Source organism: Amborella trichopoda, chromosome 13 (assembly GCF_054954075.1).
Source record: "Amborella trichopoda isolate Santa Cruz 75 chromosome 13, AtrichopodaSantaCruz75HAP2 v2.0, whole genome shotgun sequence".
Lineage (NCBI taxonomy): Eukaryota > Viridiplantae > Streptophyta > Magnoliopsida > Amborellales > Amborellaceae > Amborella > Amborella trichopoda.
The window spans coordinates 13,147,420-13,168,415 of record NC_142348.1 but is presented as its reverse complement, the minus strand read 5'-3'; the positions used below and the strand labels follow the sequence as shown (position 1 = coordinate 13,168,415).

General features: G+C 33.2%; 1 protein-coding gene across 1 annotated transcript in view; it reads right to left on the bottom strand.

Moving 5' to 3' along the window:
* Nucleotides 1–15,344: 15,344 nt before the first annotated feature.
* LOC18435188 (signal peptidase complex subunit 3A) overlaps nucleotides 15,345–20,996 on the bottom strand; it is a 31,366-nt gene continuing 25,714 nt past the window's right edge. Inside the window, exons 5-6 of the mRNA XM_011625426.3 lie at nucleotides 15,920–16,006; nucleotides 15,345–15,823 (exon numbers count right to left, since the gene is read on the bottom strand). Coding sequence (XP_011623728.1) covers nucleotides 15,695–15,823; nucleotides 15,920–16,006 — 216 coding nt within the window. The 3' untranslated portion in view covers nucleotides 15,345–15,694. The remainder of the gene's footprint in view (nucleotides 15,824–15,919; nucleotides 16,007–20,996) is intronic.

Below are 20,996 nucleotides of genomic sequence, written 5' to 3'. Positions count from 1 at the left end.
TTCTAGTTGCTTACAATGTATTGTTTGTCCATTGCACACTACTGCCCCAACGTCGACGTAACTATAGCTCGCAACTGACATTTTTTACTTCTTACACTTCCATTTCGATAAATCTAATCCTACACAAAAAGAAATTCATTCTCTATGAAACTTCTCTCTCTAACCAATCCATAAATAAACCTCTTAAAAAGGATTTTTTAGCAAAAAGATTGATTTCTAATCTTCTCTCTCTCAATGTGAATTTCATTAACTTTTTATTTTTCATTAAAATAATAAATATAGAACTTTGTTATATTTATTTTTAGTTAATATTTTGTTGTTTAAAAATATTTTTGTTTACCAATTTAACATAGTAGTTAAAAATGAATTTTTTTTTTTCAGTTGCACCAAGTGTCACATAAACTTTGGTCTAGTTTCATTATTATGTCTAATTTGTCTATGATCATCACGTAATATGGGCCTTAAATTTTACTTGATTTAATAACAACTTTAAAATTTATTCTCTTCTTATAAAGTAGGAGAAGAGATTCTAACAAATAAGATTTCCCTATATATATATATCAGATTAAGAAAAAATCTTAAAATTTTAAAGTTCCTTAATTCATTGTCTTCAAAATGAAAAGGATGAGTAGCATATCATCGTTTTGGGTTTTTTACTGCAAATATTTATTTTTAAATTATTTACTCTAATATTAAATAAGACAGTTGAAGACAAGTAATATAAAACATACACAACTTTAATGTTTTTCATTTAGATTATCATTAAAAAAAAATTAATAAAAATTTAAGATAAGGCATTTCAAAATGCGCAAAATAACACCTTCCTATTTTAAAAAAAAAATTACATTTTTTTATATGTTTATAGCATTTAAAGTAGGAAAATTTTATATAAGTTTGGGCCCTAAACATCAAACTAAGAGCACCGCATAAATTCATTGGAGGCAGTTGTTTCGATGTTGAAGTTGTAAATGGTGCATCTTGTAATGCATTAACTAGACCGTTAAGTGTTTATAGATCTGTTTGATCTACACTATTTTGTAGCTTTAAGTTTTATAATTATATATAAAAATAAATTTATAGGTCATCATAAAAGATTTTGGGTGCTGAAACAATATCTTTCGACCCTATTTGAAGGTGCACCAAACTTCGATTGTTTTGGGCTCTAGCCTTATACAAACCACACCCAAGTACTTTGAAAAAGGCAAATTTATCAAAGGAAAAGGGTTTGATAGGGCTGCAACTCTACCAAAACAAGCCTCGCCTCATAACTCATCGAAGATTGTAATTCAAGCATTGGAAAATGTTTACACCAATCATCTCAGTTTAAATATTATGGTTGTGAAAAAAAATTAGGGTTTCAAGCTCTAGAAATAGTGTATATTGTAACAAATTATCTAGACCGTTCATTTCTCATAAAATATAAGCATTCAAAGATCGACAAGATTTGCACATTTTTTTAGTTTCAAATTTTATTATTGGTTTTGGAAATTGATTTTAGAAGCGATCATGGAGATCTCTGTTGACATGAGTATTTTCCAGACAATGATTTGATGTGAGGCTTGATTTTTTTTTCATAAAGCCTAAGTCTTTTAGAAATTTAATCCTTTATCAAAATGCAACCTGTACTTTTTAGCTATTTTCAACTATCCCAACTCCCTGTATTTTTTCAGATTAAATAAAAAATAATCTATAAAATATTAAATAGATATCCTCTTCTTTAGAAAAATAATTTGCAGTTATATCTATTTCAAACTAGGGATTTAAAACTTTCCTCTACTTTCTATATTTCCACATTTGAAATATGAGAAAATTATGTCCTAGCCTTTTAAAAAAATAAAGGAAAAAGTTTAGGTTGCAACCTTAAAATGTAGATTTAAAGATGCACCTAAAAAATCCAACGGAGAATATTGTTTTAATGTTGAAAAGCCCTCTAATTTATCATCTCGACATTGATATATGTGAATATGAAAAAGAAAAAGATTTCGAGTCTTAGAAATAATGCATCCTGCAATGCATTATCTAAACCATCAATTTTCAAGATTATCAAATGTATATAGATCTGTTTGATTTTAACCATTTTTAGAGTTTAAAATTTTATAATTAGACATGAAAATAGATTTTCAAATAATCCTAAGAATGTTTTACACCAAAATTATATGTTATGATAAAGAGGTGGGGCTATATTGGATTATTTGAGGTTGCAATTGTTGGGTATATGTGGCCTTTAAAGGCCTTTGGATAGCTTCTATGAAAAATTTATATAGTAAAACATAAACTCAGAGGGAGTGTGGTCTTCTTGTGGACCATACTACGCAAATGCGATTAGCTGATACTTGGATTAGGCTCGACATGCTAGACCAGCAGAGTTTGGAAAAACCCAAGGTACTTGGGTATAGGGATCTACCGAGAAGGGTTTAGTGGGTTAGCCTTTGATGAAATCGGAGTATGCTCAGATGAAAGCCGAGGGACTGTGTGGCCCTTGCATGTAATGAATATCCTTTGGAGACAGAGCTAAAACCCCATCGTTATATCATCATAAGACATGTACATAGATAACCGTTTTAAAATTCACCAATGAGAGTGAAACATGTACATGTGCGAGAGATTACCCCTAAGTACCATAAAGTCATGGTTGCATCATAGTCTGGAAGACCATGATTTTTTTTATCTCTAGAAGAGAACTTGAAATCTATAAACTGATATTACATCCCCTACTCTATTGGCTAACTTTGATGGTCCAATCATGAGCCTCGGCAGTGGACTATTGGTCATGGGAACTGCTGGGTCAGTTTGAGAAAGCTAGGCGGATCGTGATTCACAGTTGAAGGTGGAGTGGTTCCATGTCTTGATAATTCCTAGATATAACGAATCTAATTCCCATCAAAATTAATTAGTTTAAATTAATTATATGATATATGATTTTTTAGAATGTTTATTTGAATTTTTGTGAATCCTTTTTTGTCATTTGGATTTATAAGTTAAGATAAATTAATTTTTTAATGTTTTAAATAAAATATAAAGATTTAAAAATTCAAAATATGAAATAAAATATTTTTTAAAAATATATGGGACCTTCAAAAAATATGTGGCACAAAATTTAAAAACATGTGGATGAGGTGGGCCCACACATAGTCACCAAAAGGGTGATATGCCCCACCCATTCTTCTTGGGAAGAATGTTTATCCCTTGTTTATTGACTTATGGTTTGAGTATAGAAAATAAGATATATAATTTCTTTATTTAAAGATTTGATAGAAATAAATCTAAGAAAGAGATGATAAGTTCAAAGAGATGGCTCAAATCTCTCACCCCCACAAGTCTCCTTAGATCTACAGTCAAGATTTGTCCCTACAAATTGAGGTAAACCTCAAGGCATGGAAAATCTATAAAAAGAGGCTCCCCACCTCATAAAAGCGTTACACCTATTTTCTATTCTCTCTCTAAGGGTTTATCTCTCTTTCAAAGATCTCTCTATAGGTGGCATGCCCTACCTAAGACTTCTAGATCTCTCCAAAGCTTTCTTAAGGGGCACACCCAAGCCAGGGATATGCCCAAGTCATCTCTTAAGCTAAGGTTAGCTTGTGGTGATTTGATTTTTGGACAGCAAAGAAGACGATCCCCTTGCTAGTAGATCTCTCCCTCTCTCTTTGATCTATCTCTCTTCTCTCAAAAGATCAAGTCAAAAGAGTTTAAGCAAGACTAAGGCATTGAGGCCCTTAGGTAGTTGGTTTTTAGATCTTGATCTATATGTCATTGAAAGGGTTTTTGCCATATATAAAAGAACCAAGAGACGGAGCATAGATCCCAAGTACCATCGAAAGGAGGATACTCGGCGTGGGGTATACTAAGCCCAGTTGTGATAATTTATGGCACTTTCTTTTTGTTTCCTTCTATATTTAATTATATTATCTTTATATTTCTAAGCAAAAGAATTGTGGATGTTTTGTTTGTTTAAAGAAAATTGGTTTAATGAGATCAATGCTTTTAAGATCTTGGATATGTTAGTTTTATTTTCTTTGAAGCAAGAGTTATTATAATAAGACTACTTGTAAGTGATCTTTGCCAAAAGAAAAGAAAAATAGTAAAAAGAAGAAAAATATAAAAAACTGTATTCCTAAACAATATCACATTAGTCTTTCTTTCAGCAACCTTATAGAAACCACACCCTTAAAAATAGGACCCGGTTTCTATACGGCCAATCCCGCATATGTAGAAATGCGAGCCTCTTAATAAATATAGTTTTGAGATGGATTTTAAGACTTAATTTTTAAGGACATGGAATCTCTAACATGGAGATCATGAATACAAAAAATAAATAAATTTTAAAAACTCAAAATAATAAATCTAGTAAGAAAACATTTGGACCGTTAGTTTCTATTATTTTTAGATCGAACACTTACTTGCATCCATCTATAAGATGGATGCTTTACACTTTTTTAACCGCATATGTAGAAATGCGGTTCAGCCCACATGAAACAATTTTCCTAAAAATAATATGTAACCTTTTTCTAAAATAATGGAAATTTGAGTGCAGGCTTCTTTTGTTGAGATTTGTTTTCCTTGAATTTTCAACCATTTAAAAGGATATTTATATTTATGCTCACCAATATGCTTATTAATATGACTGTATCTCTAAATATTGATTTATTTCTTTATTAATTTAGTTTGTTATTAAATTGTAGTGCATTTTGGTCATTTACTTTTAAAAAAAATTATTTATTTTTTATTTTTTACAGGTTTTCTGCCTAATTAATTTTATGATGGCACACCAAAAATTTCATTCAAAAATGTTTTATATAAAAAAAAATGTGAAAAATAAAACAATATTTAGTGTGACATTGTGGCATGAACAATCATAACCGTATAACTTATATGTTGTTGTAGCATATAGAAACATTCCTTTCAAATATAACTGTTTTTAATCGATGCATCAATACTAATAGTTTTAATATTCATTTTTAATTATTTAAAAAAGGTTTATACTTTCGTTTGTAGTAGTTGTCAACAAACAACACCAACAAAAATCACAATGTTTAAAGAGAGATAAAAATCAAGAAAGAAATCATAAAAAAAAAAAAACAATTATATAGATCCAAGTACTCCGTTACCGCGAAAGAAAGTTCCCACAAAGGCCCCTCTCGATCTGTAAAGATCAATTTTTTTTCATTAACTAAAAGCATGTCAGTGTTTACAATTCACATGCTCCTTTTAAAGGAGTTTGCTTTCACAACAACGATAACAAAATACTATGACTCAACTCCTACCCATGCCACTTTACCAAAAAAAGCAAAAAAAAAGTGCAACTTTTCGTTCTAAAACCTTCTCCTACGCACCTTTCCAAAGGATAAGTACAAGCCCTTGAGGGACCACAAGATAATCTTGCAAAGCATAGATAATTTGACTTAATTTCACCTTGATCTTAAAGACCTGCCCTTATTTGTGATGCAAACTTTCTAAAACCGATACCTCACTAAGTTCCAAGCTTATCTAATATTCTAATAAATAACCACTCAATGTCCTGTATCCTCGAAGTACGGACTTGCTAAAAACCATTCAACAAAAATGGATTCATTCAAAAAATCTTTGATTCACCTTTTGAACAAAATAACCATTGGTTGTAAGCGATTTAAAATTACGCAATTTTTAAAATTTTCTATAAATTTTCCATCTGAACAACAACCACCACATCCTCCTTTTCCCTTAACCCCAAAACCCTAACCCTAATTTCCACCACCACCAATACACAACCTCATCCCACCACTACCGCAACTTCCCCTTCTCCTCAAACCCACCATACATCGCTCCTCCACCTCCTCTTCCTCTCAGTAATCCTCTGTTAGTAAAAATAGATGGTGCAGATGAAACCAAACCCGAGATCAAAGAGTAGGGATGTCGTGAGGCTGGTGCTCGCAGAGCTCGGATTTTAGATTAGGAACACTTTTTTCTTTTTTAGAGAGAGAGAATAAAGTTATATGTTTACTGATTCCTTTTTAGAGAGAGAAAAAAGATATATGTTTACATATGAATCTTTGTACCTTTTTTTTTTCCGTCTTCCTCTCTCTGGCTTCCCATTTTCATAGGGAGAAGAAGTGCTAACAGTTATCTTTCTCCAACGGGTCTCTGAGAAAAAGTCTTTCCTGGTCATATGATATTCATCCAACGCATCCATATAAACTTTGGGTCATATAAACATTGGAGATAATTATAAATATGGGATTCCTCCAAACCCACAATTGTAGACTAAATTACATGAGGCCCCATAGACATATGTGTCAACGTCTCCCACTTGGCTATGACGACCGAGCATAATAACAAATCACATGCTTACCCTTGAAGAAAATATATTGTCATGAGGTTTTTCTCATGATTTCGTGGATATGTCTCTCACAACAAATGTCCATCATGCGGATTTTCACACTAATGTGGATTTGTCACTCATGAAAAACAGACTGACTTAAATATTTTTAATTCCCAATAAGCTGATGTGTTTAAACTGTAGTTCAATACTTAGACCCTTTGTTAATAGATCAATGATCATATCTAATGAGGGCAAGTAATTAACAGTTACTTCACATTGCTCAACTATATCCTGAATGTAGTGATATTAGACATATATATGCCTTCCTTTGGAGCTATTTGCTCCACTTTGAATTAATTTAATTGCAACTTAATTATCACAAAACATTTGGATCGGTTCGTCAATTATTTACAGTTTTAAATCATCTATGAAGCGTTGTATCCAGACGGCGAAACTACATGCAATGTATTCTGCTTCTTATGTGTACTTAGTTGCACATCTTTGTTTCTTGTTAGACAGAAAAACAGCTGCCCCTCCAAAGAGAAAAACATGCCCTAATGTGGACTTACTATCATCCTTATCCCAGCAATTTTGCATCTGAATATCATATAACTTCAAGCTTATCTGCTTTAAAAGACAATTTTAGATACTTTACTCCCTTAATGTACCTTAAAATTCTTTTTAATGTTTTCCAATGAATTATGCCTGGATTACTTTGATATCTACTAACAAGTCCTACAGTATAACTTACATTTAGTCGTGTACATCTTACTGTATATACCAAGCTACCAATAGCTTGTGCATAGAGAATGTTAGGCTTTTCTTGTTCTTTCACTGAACAATCTTTCCTAGACAACTTTATTCAGTTTTCAACAAGAGTAGACAATTGTTTACAATCTTCCATTTGAAATCTTTTGAGAATAGAGCCAAGATATCTCTTTTGGCTCAAGCACAACATTTTTTATTTTTTGTCTCTAATTATTTTTATGCCTAAGACATAATATGTTTCTCCCATATCTTTCATCTCAAACTGAGAAGAAAGCCATGACGTAGTGTTATCAATCATTTCTAGTTATTAGAATATCATGTACGTATAATAAGGGTATTGTGAATTTATTCCCACTCTTCAAGATATACACACAATGGTCCAATCTATTTACTTCATATCTCATATGTAGGATAGTATTATGAAATGTTAAGTACCATTATCTTGAAGATTGTTTTGCACTATATAAAAACTTATTTAATTTGTACACTTTATTTTCTTGGTCTTTAATTATGAAGCCCTATGGTTGTTTCATATAGATGGTTTCCTTTAGTTCATCGTTCAATAATGCAGTCTTTACATCTATTTGGTAAAGTTCTAGGTCATAATATGATACGATCGCCAAAAAAAATTTAATGGAAATAAACGTTGCAACTGGGGAATAGTGTCGACATAGTCGACTCCCTTCTTTGGGTAAAACCCTTTGTTACTAACCTAGATTTAAATTTATCGATCGATCTATCAGATTTTAACTTATTTTTAAGTACCAATTTAGAACCTATAGGTTTCATATCTGATGACAAATCGCATAGATCTCAAACCTTATTTTTGTCAATAGAATTTAATTCTTCTCTTATGACATTAAACCATTCTTGAGGTTTTTGTGACTTCATAGCATCATTGAAGTGGAAAGGGTCATGGATTGCATCTAGGTCAATAAAGTTGTCTATCTCCTTATTCATATAGGTATAGAAATCATCAAGGTATGTTGGGGGAGCTCTAGACGTCTTTTGACCACTTAACATTGGGTGTGTGGGTACTTCAACATCATCTACATATTGATCAGAGCTATCGTTATCTACTTTAGGTAGTGGTTCTAACTCATCTATGATATTAAGTGGATTATCTACTATAGGTATGTTTTCTTCAATAAAATATTCTAGGAACTCAGCATCTCTGCTTTCAATGAGTCCCTTATCTTTATGATAAAATTGATATCTCTTTTATCCTTCGGGCTATCCTATAAAATTACAAACTAGAGTTTGTTTTCTAACTTATTTCTATGTTAATATGGAATTAAGACATACGCAGTCGACCCTCACTTTTTTAAGTTGGATAGATCAAGTTTTCTACTTGTCTATAGTTCATAAGGGGTAGAATCTATTGCCTTAGTTGAAACTCTATTAAGAATAAATATGGATGTCCTTATTGCTTCTTCCCAAAAGATCTCAGGTAGATTAGCCTGAGCCATCATGGATCTCTTCATTTCTAATAGGGTTCTATTACGCCTTTCGGTTGTTCCATTTTCTTGTGCCATATAAGGCATAATAGTATGTCTTTTAATACTATATTTTTAGAAAGTTTCGAATGTGTATCCACCTCCCCTATCAATTTTAAAAACTTTGATGTTCCTAACTAATTAGTTTTCTACTTCTTTTTTATATATTTTAAATTTTTCTAAAGCTTCTAATTTATGGTGGATTAGATAAACGTATCCAAATCTAGAAAAATCTTCAATACAAGTGATGAAGTATGATATCCCTATATAAGTTTTAACATTGAGAGGCCCACAAATGTCTGAGTGAACTACATTCAATAACTCATTAACTATCTCTCCTTTATTAAATGATTTCCTAGTCATTTTTCCTGATAAGCAATGCTGACAGGTTGAAAATTGTACATTATTTAAGTTTGGAATAAGACATTTCTTTATTAACCTATTTATTTTGTCTTTTCCTATGTGGTCAAGCTTAAGATGCCAAGTATATGTATTAACAACCATTACACAATCAACGTAACCAAAATAAGTTGAAATTTTATTATCAAATTTCTAATTTACATGAAGAAAAAACAAGTTGCGGTCATCAACTAAGTGTCCCCAAGCATAAATTTATCCACGCTTTCTAATTTATTCTTTCAATTATCGCCAGCGAACTTCAAAGTCTTTTTTAATGAGCAAGGGGACAGATACAATATTTCGTCTCATACAAGGGACAATATATACATTGGTTAATACAAAGTCGATTGTCCTTACATATAACCTACAAGTTCCTACACCTAATTGATCAGAATAGGTGTTGTTCCCCATGTAGATGTATTTCTCCCCAGCTTTTATTTTTTGGAAGTCGTCGAAGATGCCTTTTGAGCTTGCGATATACTGATTAGCGTATGAGTCTACCACCGTCTTTTGATATCATGGTATGCCACCAGGCACTCAGAAATCATATAAACAAATTCGCGCATCTTGCTTCCATTCCCGTTATTCTTTGGATTTTGCAGGTTTTTATTCTGTGGGCAGCGGTTCTTAAAGTGACTTAGTTGACCACATAAGAAGCATTTTGACGGTCTTTGTCTAGTTTCTTAGTTGCAGGGCTTAGTTCCTCTATTTTTAAACCTATTGTTCCTCTTATTAAACCTCCCTTGAAATTTCTTATTATTAAGCTTAGTTGGCTAGATTTGGGAGGTCCTTGAGCTCACTCCTTTTATCTTTGTTAATGTGTTTTTGTTCTAAGGTTAGTTACATAGGTAGGTCTCCTAATATAAGAGATTTTGTATTTAACCTAAGTGCAATTGTTACCATCCTCCATAAAAGTGGAAGGTTATTTAAGATACTCAAAACTTGCATGCACTCGGGGACTTTATTCCCAGCAATGGCCAAGTCCTTAGCCATAACAAGCATCTTGTTTACATGTTCCACTACATTATTACCCTCCTTCATTTTAAATGAGTTATATTATTCTAATAGCAATTAGGTAAAAGGTTATTTAAAATAGTGGAAACTTGCCTGCACTCGAGGACTTTATTCCTAACAATGGTCAAGTCCTTAGCCATACCAAGCATCTTGTTTACATGTTCCACTACATTATTACCCTCCATTTTAAATGAGTTATATTGCTCTAATAGTAATTAGGTGCGTATTTCAGATGTTGAGTCATATTTAGTTTTTATTGCCTCCAACATTTTCTTAGATGTTTTATGATGCTCAAAAACCTTAATAAGGTCATATTACATAAAAGTTAACATTGATGATTTTGCTATGAGAACATCTTCAAAAAAAAAATTTAACTTTTTCTTGTCTTCTTCAGTTGGTTTACCAACTATTGGTGGATTTTCTCTTAGTACATATATTGTTATATTTTGGATGAGGAGATATTTCATCTTCCTCTTCTACATGGCAAAATTGATTCCATTCAATTTTTCAACTCTAGAAAGTTTAGCCATTACAATTCTACTAGTCATTTGTTAAGTTATGCATGAGCAACCTAATACTTTCTAAGTTCTAAAGAAGCTAAATAAGGTACCAAAACTTTAATATGTGGTTAATACTTGTACCGAGAGAGCTGCAATTATTTCATAAACAATATCATTTATTAAGTGATGCCTAAAAAAGAATTGAAATAGGCAATCTCTTAATCTATAAAAAAGTACTACAATTATGAAAAATAATATAAAACTTCCCCTTTATACTATTTATTTGGCGTGCACCTTTATAATAAAAGAACAAATATCAAGTACCTAATTCACTTTAGAAGACAAACCAATTTCTATATCACACGAAGGCAGTAAGTGCATTAATTGCATTTAAGTATCATCAATACAAAAAAATTGAGCAAAATAACTCTTCTATAATTTTTCGTCCCCCCACCCACCCTTTTTTTTTTTTTTTAATAGAAATATCAGTAATATATAAGGCAACAAAATAGCCATAAAAAAAATTTCAGAGATGCGATATATATTTAGAGTGACTGTCTAGTATTGCCAATCTCACATATACATGCTTCTGTATTTGCTAGGCTTATTTTCAACATAAGCTATGATTGTAGACAATTTTTATGAGAACCAACCGGTTATTGCTAAATTAACTGATAGATACAAGCTAGAAGCTAGTTTACCATTAAAACTAGCATATTTAACTCGTCAATAAAAAAAAAAAAAAAAAAACTAGCATATTCAATAATGTGAATTGCTATAAGGAGGTGGCAGACATAAACCCAAATCAACAATTTTATTTTTTCTATAGGAATAATTTCTCACCATAAAATATTTAAAGTTAAAATATTTTATCCTTCCATCATTTTAATATCTTACTGTAATTATAAGAAATCTCTTAAAGTAAGATATATATCCTATTATTGAGTGACAACATAATATATGGGCTTCCCTGAATATAAGCTTGAAGATAAAACGTATGCTTCATAATTGTATAAGATAAGCTTGAAAAAAAAAAAAAAAATATATATATATATATATATATATATATATATATATATATATATATATATATATATATATATATATATATATATATATATATATATATATATATATATATATATAAAAGATAGAACGTATGCCACACAATTGAAGATAAGCTTGAATATATATGGATCCAATATAAGATAAAGTGTGAGCAGTGAATTATGGACACGATGCAAATAAGATAGAGGGATCAAAGGGCAAATACGAACTTTTGAGTAGGAAGTGGGTTTTCTTTGCAAAAAACCTAGAGAGAGAGAAAGTCTCTGATTAACAAGAAAATAAAACTATAGCCAACTTTTATGGTAGAGAAGGAAACGGGGCTAGTTTGCTCATAAAGATTAGAGGTTTTTCCTTTTAACAAAATTTACAACGAGATGCAAGGATGATTTGTATTTATCATAACCAAACTTGTTGAATATATATATATATATATATATATATATATATATATATATATATATATATATATATATATATATATATATATATATATATATAAACAAGCAAATTAGAGCCTACCTTCAAATAGTATCGAGAAATGTGGTTTTAATACTGGAAATCTTTGTAATAGCCTTAAAATATCTTTTCATATTCATTTATAAAGTTTAAAGCTTCAAAAATAGTATAGATCGACAGATCTATGAAAACATGAAAATGTTGAAAATTGACGGTCCAAAGACATGTTACAAAATACACTATTTTCAAAGCATGAAATCTATTTTTTTCTCATGCCCATGCATCTTGATGTCGAGATAATCGATTTGAAGATATTTGGAGAGGTAGGTTCAAATTTGATTGTTCAAAGCCTCAGCTTTATATAAACTTCATTTTCTCATATATATATATATATATATATATATATATATATATATATATATATATATATATATATATATATATATATATATATCAAGAAACTCATGAATAAATATAACACCAAAACAATATGGAAGATGGAACATGAATGCTCTGATACCAATGTTAGTGAAAATAGATGGTGCAGATGAAACCAAACGCGAGATCAAAGAGGAGGTATGCCGTGAGGTTGGTGATTGCAGAGCTCGGATTTTAGAGTAGAAACTTCTTTTTTTTTTTTAGAAAGAGAGAAGAAAGCTATCTATTTATAGAGGAAGCTCTGTACCATTTTTTCTTTTCGGTGTCTTCCTCTCTCTGGCTTCCCATTTTTATAGGGAGAATAAGGGTTAACGGTTATCTTTGTCCAATAGATCTCTAAGAAAAAATCTTTCCTGATCTCAAGGATATTCATCCAACGCATCCATATGAACGTTGGACCATATGAATGTTGGAGATAATTATAATATGAGATTCTTCCAAACCCATAATTCATGTGGGCCCTCATAGCCATACGTGTCAACATCCTCCACCACCCCCACCATAGCCCAAAATCGAGATGTTTCAAATGCCTGCGTCAAAGCACCTTGCAAAGGAGGCAAGGCCCTTACCATACTTGAAACCTACTGGTGGGGCCCACCCTCCTCAATTGAGTGACAGGGGGAGAGTGGAGACTGAAGAGGAGAGGAGGCAAGGAAGAAGAGGAGGCAAGAAGAGATGCACCATCATGATCATGGTCATAGGAGTCATGAATTGGGGATTGGGGTTAAGGGGCATTCGGGTTCAGGGATGAGGGGACCGGAGAAGAAGGGGGGTAAGAGGGTTGAGAATAGGTTGAAGAAGCAACATCATTTTAATGCAAATTGAAGTTTAAGAATGAGCTTCCGGATCCCACTGCGCAATCTAAGTTATTGGCTTTGAAAACAGATAAATCATGAAAAGTTGGGAATTTACACGCAAAAAAACAATGAAAAGTTGGGAAATTAAAAAAATAAAAAAAAGGAAAGAAATGCTAACTGATTTTCTACAAGAAAATGCCCAAAAATATTTAACCCAAAAAAACAAAAAGCCTAAAAAGCACTTACTGAAAATCAATTCACAAAAGCTATAACTTCCAATAATATCCACAAAATAAAAGTAATTGACCAAATAATAGAGTTGGGGCTGTAGTGGTAATACCATCGAAGCCACTGCTAAAGGTCATGTCATCCATTCTCACTCTTTTTCATAAAAAAAAAAAAAGGTCATGTCCTTCATTCTCACTCACCTTCATAAAAAAGAAAAGTAATCGACCAACCTGAAAAGAAGATCACAAGAAAAACCGACCCATGTAAACTACTGTGTAAACTACTCTTTGCTTAATCACATAAAAAATGAGCCTAATCGTATTAGTACTTAGTCATCTCTTATATCTCAACACCTATGTTATCTTCGTGTGTCTTGGTTGGTAGGAAGAACTATGAATTCTTACCTTATCTCAACACCTATGTTATCTTTGTGTGTCCTGGTAGGTAGGAAGAACTATGAATTCTTATGGAAACCTATGTTATCTTTGTGTGTCTTGGTAGGTAGGAAGAACTATGAATTCTTATGAAAAGAAGGTATGGGGTTTTTTGATATGACATCTGAGGCACTTTGATATGACATCAACAAATTAGATATGCGCATTTGCTAAAAGGAAAAAAGGTACAAACTCTAACTTAATAATGATCAGGAAAGAGGGTTCAAACTCGAACTTAATAATGATAAGAAAAGGATATGCGCATTTGCCAAAAGGAAAAAGGGTACAAACTCTTAACTTAATAATGATCAGAAAAGTAGAAAAGGTGAGATGCTTGCCTTACAACTAAAATGTAAAAGCAAGAAAAGCCCCATTATTCCACCATTTTATGACTACAAATAGTGACATAAATCTTGGGAAAATCTGGCTAAAGTTCTTAAAAGTATCTTCCAATATCTTTAAAGGTTTCCAAGATCGCATTTATCAATGCAGGATTTACTTTTGGAAGGAATTATATACAGTTGCAATCTTAAATAGAATTAAAGATGTAACTCAAAAATCCATCGGAAAAAGTAGTTTTAAAATTAAAAAACCCTCTAATTGATCATCTCAACATCGAGATGTATAAATATAAAAAAACAAATTGGATTTTGATTCTCAAAATGCATCTTACAATACATTATCTAGACCATCTATTTTCAAGATTTCAATATGTCTATAGATCTACCTAATTTTAACCACTTTTGAAGTTTTAAAATTTTATAATTAGATATAATAGATTTTTAGATAATTCTAAAAAAATTTTACACCAAAATTATATGTTCTGATAAGATTTGGAGGTAAACCTTAATTGGATTGTTTAAGGTTGCAAACATATACAAATCACACCCTTTGCTTTTTAGATTAACTCCACAAACGTACCTCCTCCAAAAATTGTTCAAAAATTCCCAAATTATCCTATTTATGATTGGGAGAAAAATATTTTAGTTATTTGGCTCACTCAATGGATTGAGCCAAATTATGAAAGACAACTCTATTTGTTCAAGATTAGGAATATATTAAACGGCTAAAACACCCCAAGTTCCATATGGCTAACCCACAACAGCAATGGCTATTTCCATATTGCACACACCGTGGGCAGCATAGTTCCTCGGGCAAACCCAACTTAGAAGTACTTTTAGTGCTAGGCTTTATAGCCATTTAAAGACCAACAACTTAGAAGTACTTTTTAGTGTCAGGCTTTATAGCGATTTAAAGACCATTAGCTCTTGTTTATTTTATGCAACCCAGTTATTTTTTCAAGGAAAAAGTTTATATAGGCTTGCCACCTTATATTATAGAAGTAAAGTGCACCTCAAAAATCCAATAGAAAAGACTATTCTGAAGTTTGAAAACTTACTTATTAATCATCTTGACCTTGAGATCTATGGTATAAAAAAAAACAAGAATTTCAAATCCTAATAATAGTTCATCTTATAACAATTTATCTAGACTGTTTATTTTCAAGACGTTGAAGTGCTTATAGATCTAATCAATCTCCACTGTCCAAAATTAGGGTTGAATATAAATTTTCAAGCCACCGTGACACCGCAACTACTTCGCAACTACGACTTCCAGCAAAATTTAGAGGTGCACCTTACTTGTATAGTATAAGGTGCGCACCTCATACAAACCTGACCGAACATAAAATAAAATCATTCAGTAATAGAAACTAAAGAAAATTTGCCAGTCTATCATCACACCAAGATATCCTCTAGAAAAATACCAAGGCATAGTACAATAGTGGGCAACCTAAACATTAATGATATTCCTTGGGAAGACTAAAGATGGTAGGCATTACAATCTTATCAGCAATCATTCTCCCAACGTTGGGCATAACGTGCCAATGCAAGGTCAAGTTGAAGTATTTTCCACGAAGATGGTTTCCCTAAAACAAGACATAGAGAAGGTATCTTACAAGTTATAATTATTGAACAAAACTGAAAATAGTGCAGAAAAGGAGGAAAAAGAACTCAAAAACTACCTGATCCGTCAAGGGGTACTTTACTTTGGTTTGAGTTTGCAATATGGCACGGTCTCGTGAAGGGATTATATGATCCCACAGTGAGATCTAAATATAAAATAAAAATGAGGAAATCAATATTAAGCCATCTTCTATAAGTAATGCAGACGACACACGCACATGCGTGTGCAAACACACACACAAACAAGCAAAGCCATAAATAATATTGGAAAAAACATGCAAGTGCACTTGCACGTGCACATGGATTTTCTATCCCAGTAATAGTACACATCTAGCGATATTTTGAAAGAACTGTATTTACCCATGAGTTGCAATTTATTTAGTCATCCAGAATTCTGAGGCAGTGAAGAAATAATCATACAAAACAGGGTTGACACAAAAAGCAAGACATGGGAAATAATCACATAGCGCACAGGGTCTACATGGAGCTATCAAAAGGAGAAGTAAAACATATCGAAATGCATGGCACACCTTCGTTGATGAAAATAAAAAATGTTAACGTATTTTTTGCATTTCCCACGGTAACTGGTGAAAAATTAATTCCAATACAAGTAAGGGCATTTCTTACCAAAAAAACATGGAGCATGTGTGATGATGGTCAGCACTAGCAGGATCTAAGATAGAAAGGTCCATGTGTGTGCATGCACACATGCGTGTGTAATGTGTACAAAGTACAAATAGAAGCTCCAAATCAGAACCCGTTACAATGCCTCGCTAATTTTGGTACATATACACGGTATTACGTGATCCAAAAGGAATTAATGTCATCAAGTTATAGGAACTCCAAGTTAGTACCTATGATTACACCTAACCATCGAAAAAAAACAAATATCTTGGATTACCCTTTTAATAAGATTGGCCAGCAGCCTTTTTAAGAAAAGGTATAATGTGTAGGACTCACAGAGTCCATCACTTGTAGACAAGATTTAGGAATCAAGATCCATTGGGTACATTAAAGACATTGTCAAAAGGGATCACTCATACAAAGAAAGATTGGCAGGAAAATGAACACCATTCGCTATCCCCATGGAAAAGCAAAGGCAGATGAGGCAAAAATAAATGCCACTCAATGCACTCCCGTGTAAGAAAATAGTAGGGAGGTCGTCTTATTCCTCCATGACTGCGCCTAATTTTCTTTCAGAAAACATGACGATTGGACACAGTCTGGCAAATCATAAATAATCGAGAAAGCTAGTAAACGTTCATATGGACATGAACTACCAAATTGCATCATAAGCGCCACCATTGTTAGGTACTATTAAGAAAAACATCGTCTTCCTTTGGATATTGAGAAACAAACTTAAAAGCTCCTAGCTCCATGGATGCATGTACTCCATTAGGTTTAATGGCAATATTATCTTATTTTTCTAAAACAAATTCACAACCAAACATAAGCACACCATATACTACAAACCTCTCTCTTCAAAAGGTTTGGCACGTGCACTTTCTACGCCTTAAAACATGTAGATTTGCAATGTTCTTATACACCTAGAATCTTTTTCAATGAGTTCATCAGTAGACTCGGTCATATCCTAAATCCTATTTAAGTCTTTATAAAAGACAGAATCTTCTGTAGAACCTTTGAGTTATACTCATATAGCCCAACTCAGCTCAAGACTATGCCAACTCCCAGATGGAGCACAAGTTTTTAACTTTAATTCTCAAGCTACAACTCTTCTTTTAGTTGTTTCCTCGATAAGGATATGTAGTTCTTTTCTTGTTTATGTGGAGTGAGGGCCTCATCCTAAATTCAGTAAGACCATAATTTTAATTTCAATTGCCTTCACATGGCATGTCCAAGAGGACTCAAGCTCATAGGACCACGTCGAAGGCTCGAAGCTCTTCATTATTCACTAATCCATACAATTTGGGTTCATGGTTAATCTAAGGTCTTCTTTTCTGTTCCACCTGTTTGTCATCCCACTTTACAGGTGATCAAGGGCAGTTGAAGTCATCCCACGGTAAGATGCAGTCTGATTCTTTTCTCTCTTTTTCAGACCTTTAATTCTTGGTCAGAAGGGCTTTCATTTTTTACTATTTACCAGAAGCAAAGCTTTCTATTAGTATCACACAAGGTGGACCATATCTTTAGCGCCTGACTTTTCACACACAAGATTACCAAGGCATTTTGGCCACACCAGTGGGGAACTGGGGATGCAAACAACATTTTTTGCACCTTCCAGTTTTTTGCTCCACCCTCTTTCTTTCTCATACATGCCACTTGTAGAAACATGTGCCAGATAGATCTAGTAATTTTGGCACAAAAACCCAACCTCCAAGTTTTGTTTTAATGTACTTTTCTATGAATTCAAACTTCTGCTCCACTCAATGGTTCTCTGTTGACATTCTCTCACATTACAGACATTGTTCCAAAAGAAACCATTGTTTGGCTTTGTAACCTGATGTCACTTTTTTTAACTTAGCTTCATCATCAATGGAATGCTCTGCTCCTTGCACACCCTTCAATATACTACTTTATGTAACCTGATGTTTTCCTTTTGCCTGGCAAGGATCTGGGTTTCTAGTTCCGTAGCTGATTCAAAGAATGTATCAGCCAGTGCTTTACAGCAGACACAAAAATATGCTTCCTGACTTCCTCTGCTCGCTAAGCACTTCTAAGCACTTTTGTGAAAATATTATGAAATGTTATTGCATATTCTTCCTAGCTGCCACAAGTGGCATCTTTAGCAATGACTTGGTCACTTCATTTACTTGGAGAAAGATGCACACTTTTGCAGCCTCTGATCATTAAGGATACAACATTCATTTCTATCACTAGTAAGAAATCTATACTCCAGTGTAAACCCATCCAGACAGGACATTTGAAAGGATTGGAGCAAATTGCAGAATTCTTCATAAGCATGTATCTTGCAGGTAGAGCAACTTCCTATTGATCCTCTTCCTCTTATGAATGGATGATTAATTATGGAATTTCCACTTGTAAGTCAGGAATCAGCTGGGTTCCAAGTCGAATCCATTCAGTATAAACCTGGGAGGCCACATCGAGTTTTTTAAGAAAATGAAAATCACAAATAAAGAAAATGACTCCACGACATTTAGTTACTAGGCTAGTGCTAGAATTATTAGAAGTTATGAAAAGTGCAAATTAAGGCATCTCTTTATATCCTCAACACCACTCCTGCCAGTCTTTGATCATAATCATACTACAAAAGTCCACTCCTCCAATATCTCACATAAACTACCATTGCTGTAATCTAATATTCATTGTGAGCATTTGATGTCCATAAATCTATGGATATAAGTACCTGTAGATTATAATGGATTTGTTGAGAATCTCATTAGTATTCTGCAAGATCAAATGACTGAAAACTCAAAAACAAAAAGCTATAGAGATGGAAGACTCATCATCGTCAAAGCCTATCCCGCCATTCTGGTCTATTAAGAGTCATATTCTAAGTGGGGCCCTAAGTCCCTATATCTTTTCTCACTATTTTCAACCATGTCTTTCTAGGCATACCCCTTGCCCTTTTTTAGCCTTCCATTTGAACTAACTAGCAACTCTTAACAGGGGTTGTACTAGGTATGTGCACCATATGGCCAGCCCACTTAAGTCTACTTTCTCTCATCTTGTTACCTATTGTTGCCACACCAATATTCTCCCGAATGTATTCATTTTGATTTCTATCCCTTCTTGTCTTGTCGCTCATCCATCTCATCTCAACTACACTAATTCTATGGGCATGTTCATTGTTCAAAAAAGCGGACCGCCAACGCCTAGGAGGCCGCCTAGGCTGTCCAGAAGGCCTGGGCAGTGGTCCCTAGGCGGCCGCCTAGGCGGTACGGAACCCGCCAAGGCGGGCCACCTAGCGCCCAGAGGCGGAAAAGTTTTTTTTTTTTTTTTCGATTTTTTCAAGATATAAAAGTATAGAAAGGTGGGCTTTAGGTTCATTTGAAACCTAAACCCCCAAGAAACCCTTTTAGAAAGAAAGAAACCTCCAAAAAATTACATTTCATTTGATCGAATCATCGAAGTGTTTCTCAAAGTTTGGAGTTCGAGCAACCAAAGTAAGTGCAACTTTTAGATTGCTTGTGTTATTTTGAGATGTCTTCTTCAGGCGTTAGTCGGAGTGGAGATCTGGGTTACAGCCCGAATCCAAATGACAAAAATTACTTTAGATGCAATTTTTATGAAAAAGATACAAAAGGAGGCATAAACCGGTTTAAGAAACATCTTGCAGCTATTAAGGGGGATGTTGCCCCTTGTAAAAATGTTCCTGAAGCTATCAGAAAGGAAATTAAGCAATTTATAAGTTATATAAAACAAAAACAAAAACAAAATCCTTGTCATAGATATATTTCTGCTACTCCTAGAAAAAGTGATCCGGGTTGGAAGTATGGGTACAACCCAAAACCAAATGATAAAAATTGTATAAGGTGTAACTTTTGTGAAAAAGATACTAATGAGGGTATTAGCCGATTCAAAAAACATGTTGCTAGTGTTAGAGGTAATGTTGCTTCTTGTACAAAGGTTCTTGAAGCAGTTTGGGATGAGATTAGACATCTTCTGAATTTTGAAGAACTAGAAACGGATGAATATAAGCCTTGTTCTATGGAAGTATCTTCTCCAAGTTCTAGATGGAGTGGTAATCCGGGTTGGAAGTATGGTTATAACCTGAATCCAAGTGATAAAAATCGTATTAAATGTAATTATTGTGGAAAGGATACTGATGGGGGCATTTACCAGTTTAAAAACACCTTGCCGGTATTAAGGGGGATTTTGCCTCTTGTAAAAATGTTCTTGAGGCTACCAAGGAAGAAATCATACAATATTTGAGTTCAGAGAAGCACAAAGTAAAGGGTAGAGCAGCCAAGACTCCTAAGGCCTTATCTGCAGAGACTAGTAAGAGGAAGGTAGAAGAAGAGGAGGAAGAAGAGGCAGATTCAGAAGAAATAGAGGAAGACGAGCGTTATATTGAAGAGGGAGATGACTTTGATGATGATGGCCTCGACTCTGATGCATATGATGAGGCTTGCCCTATTGATATTCCTTCTGATGATGATGATGATGACGACAACGACGACTAAAGACTCTTGCCTCTTGGTGCTGAATGTTGAG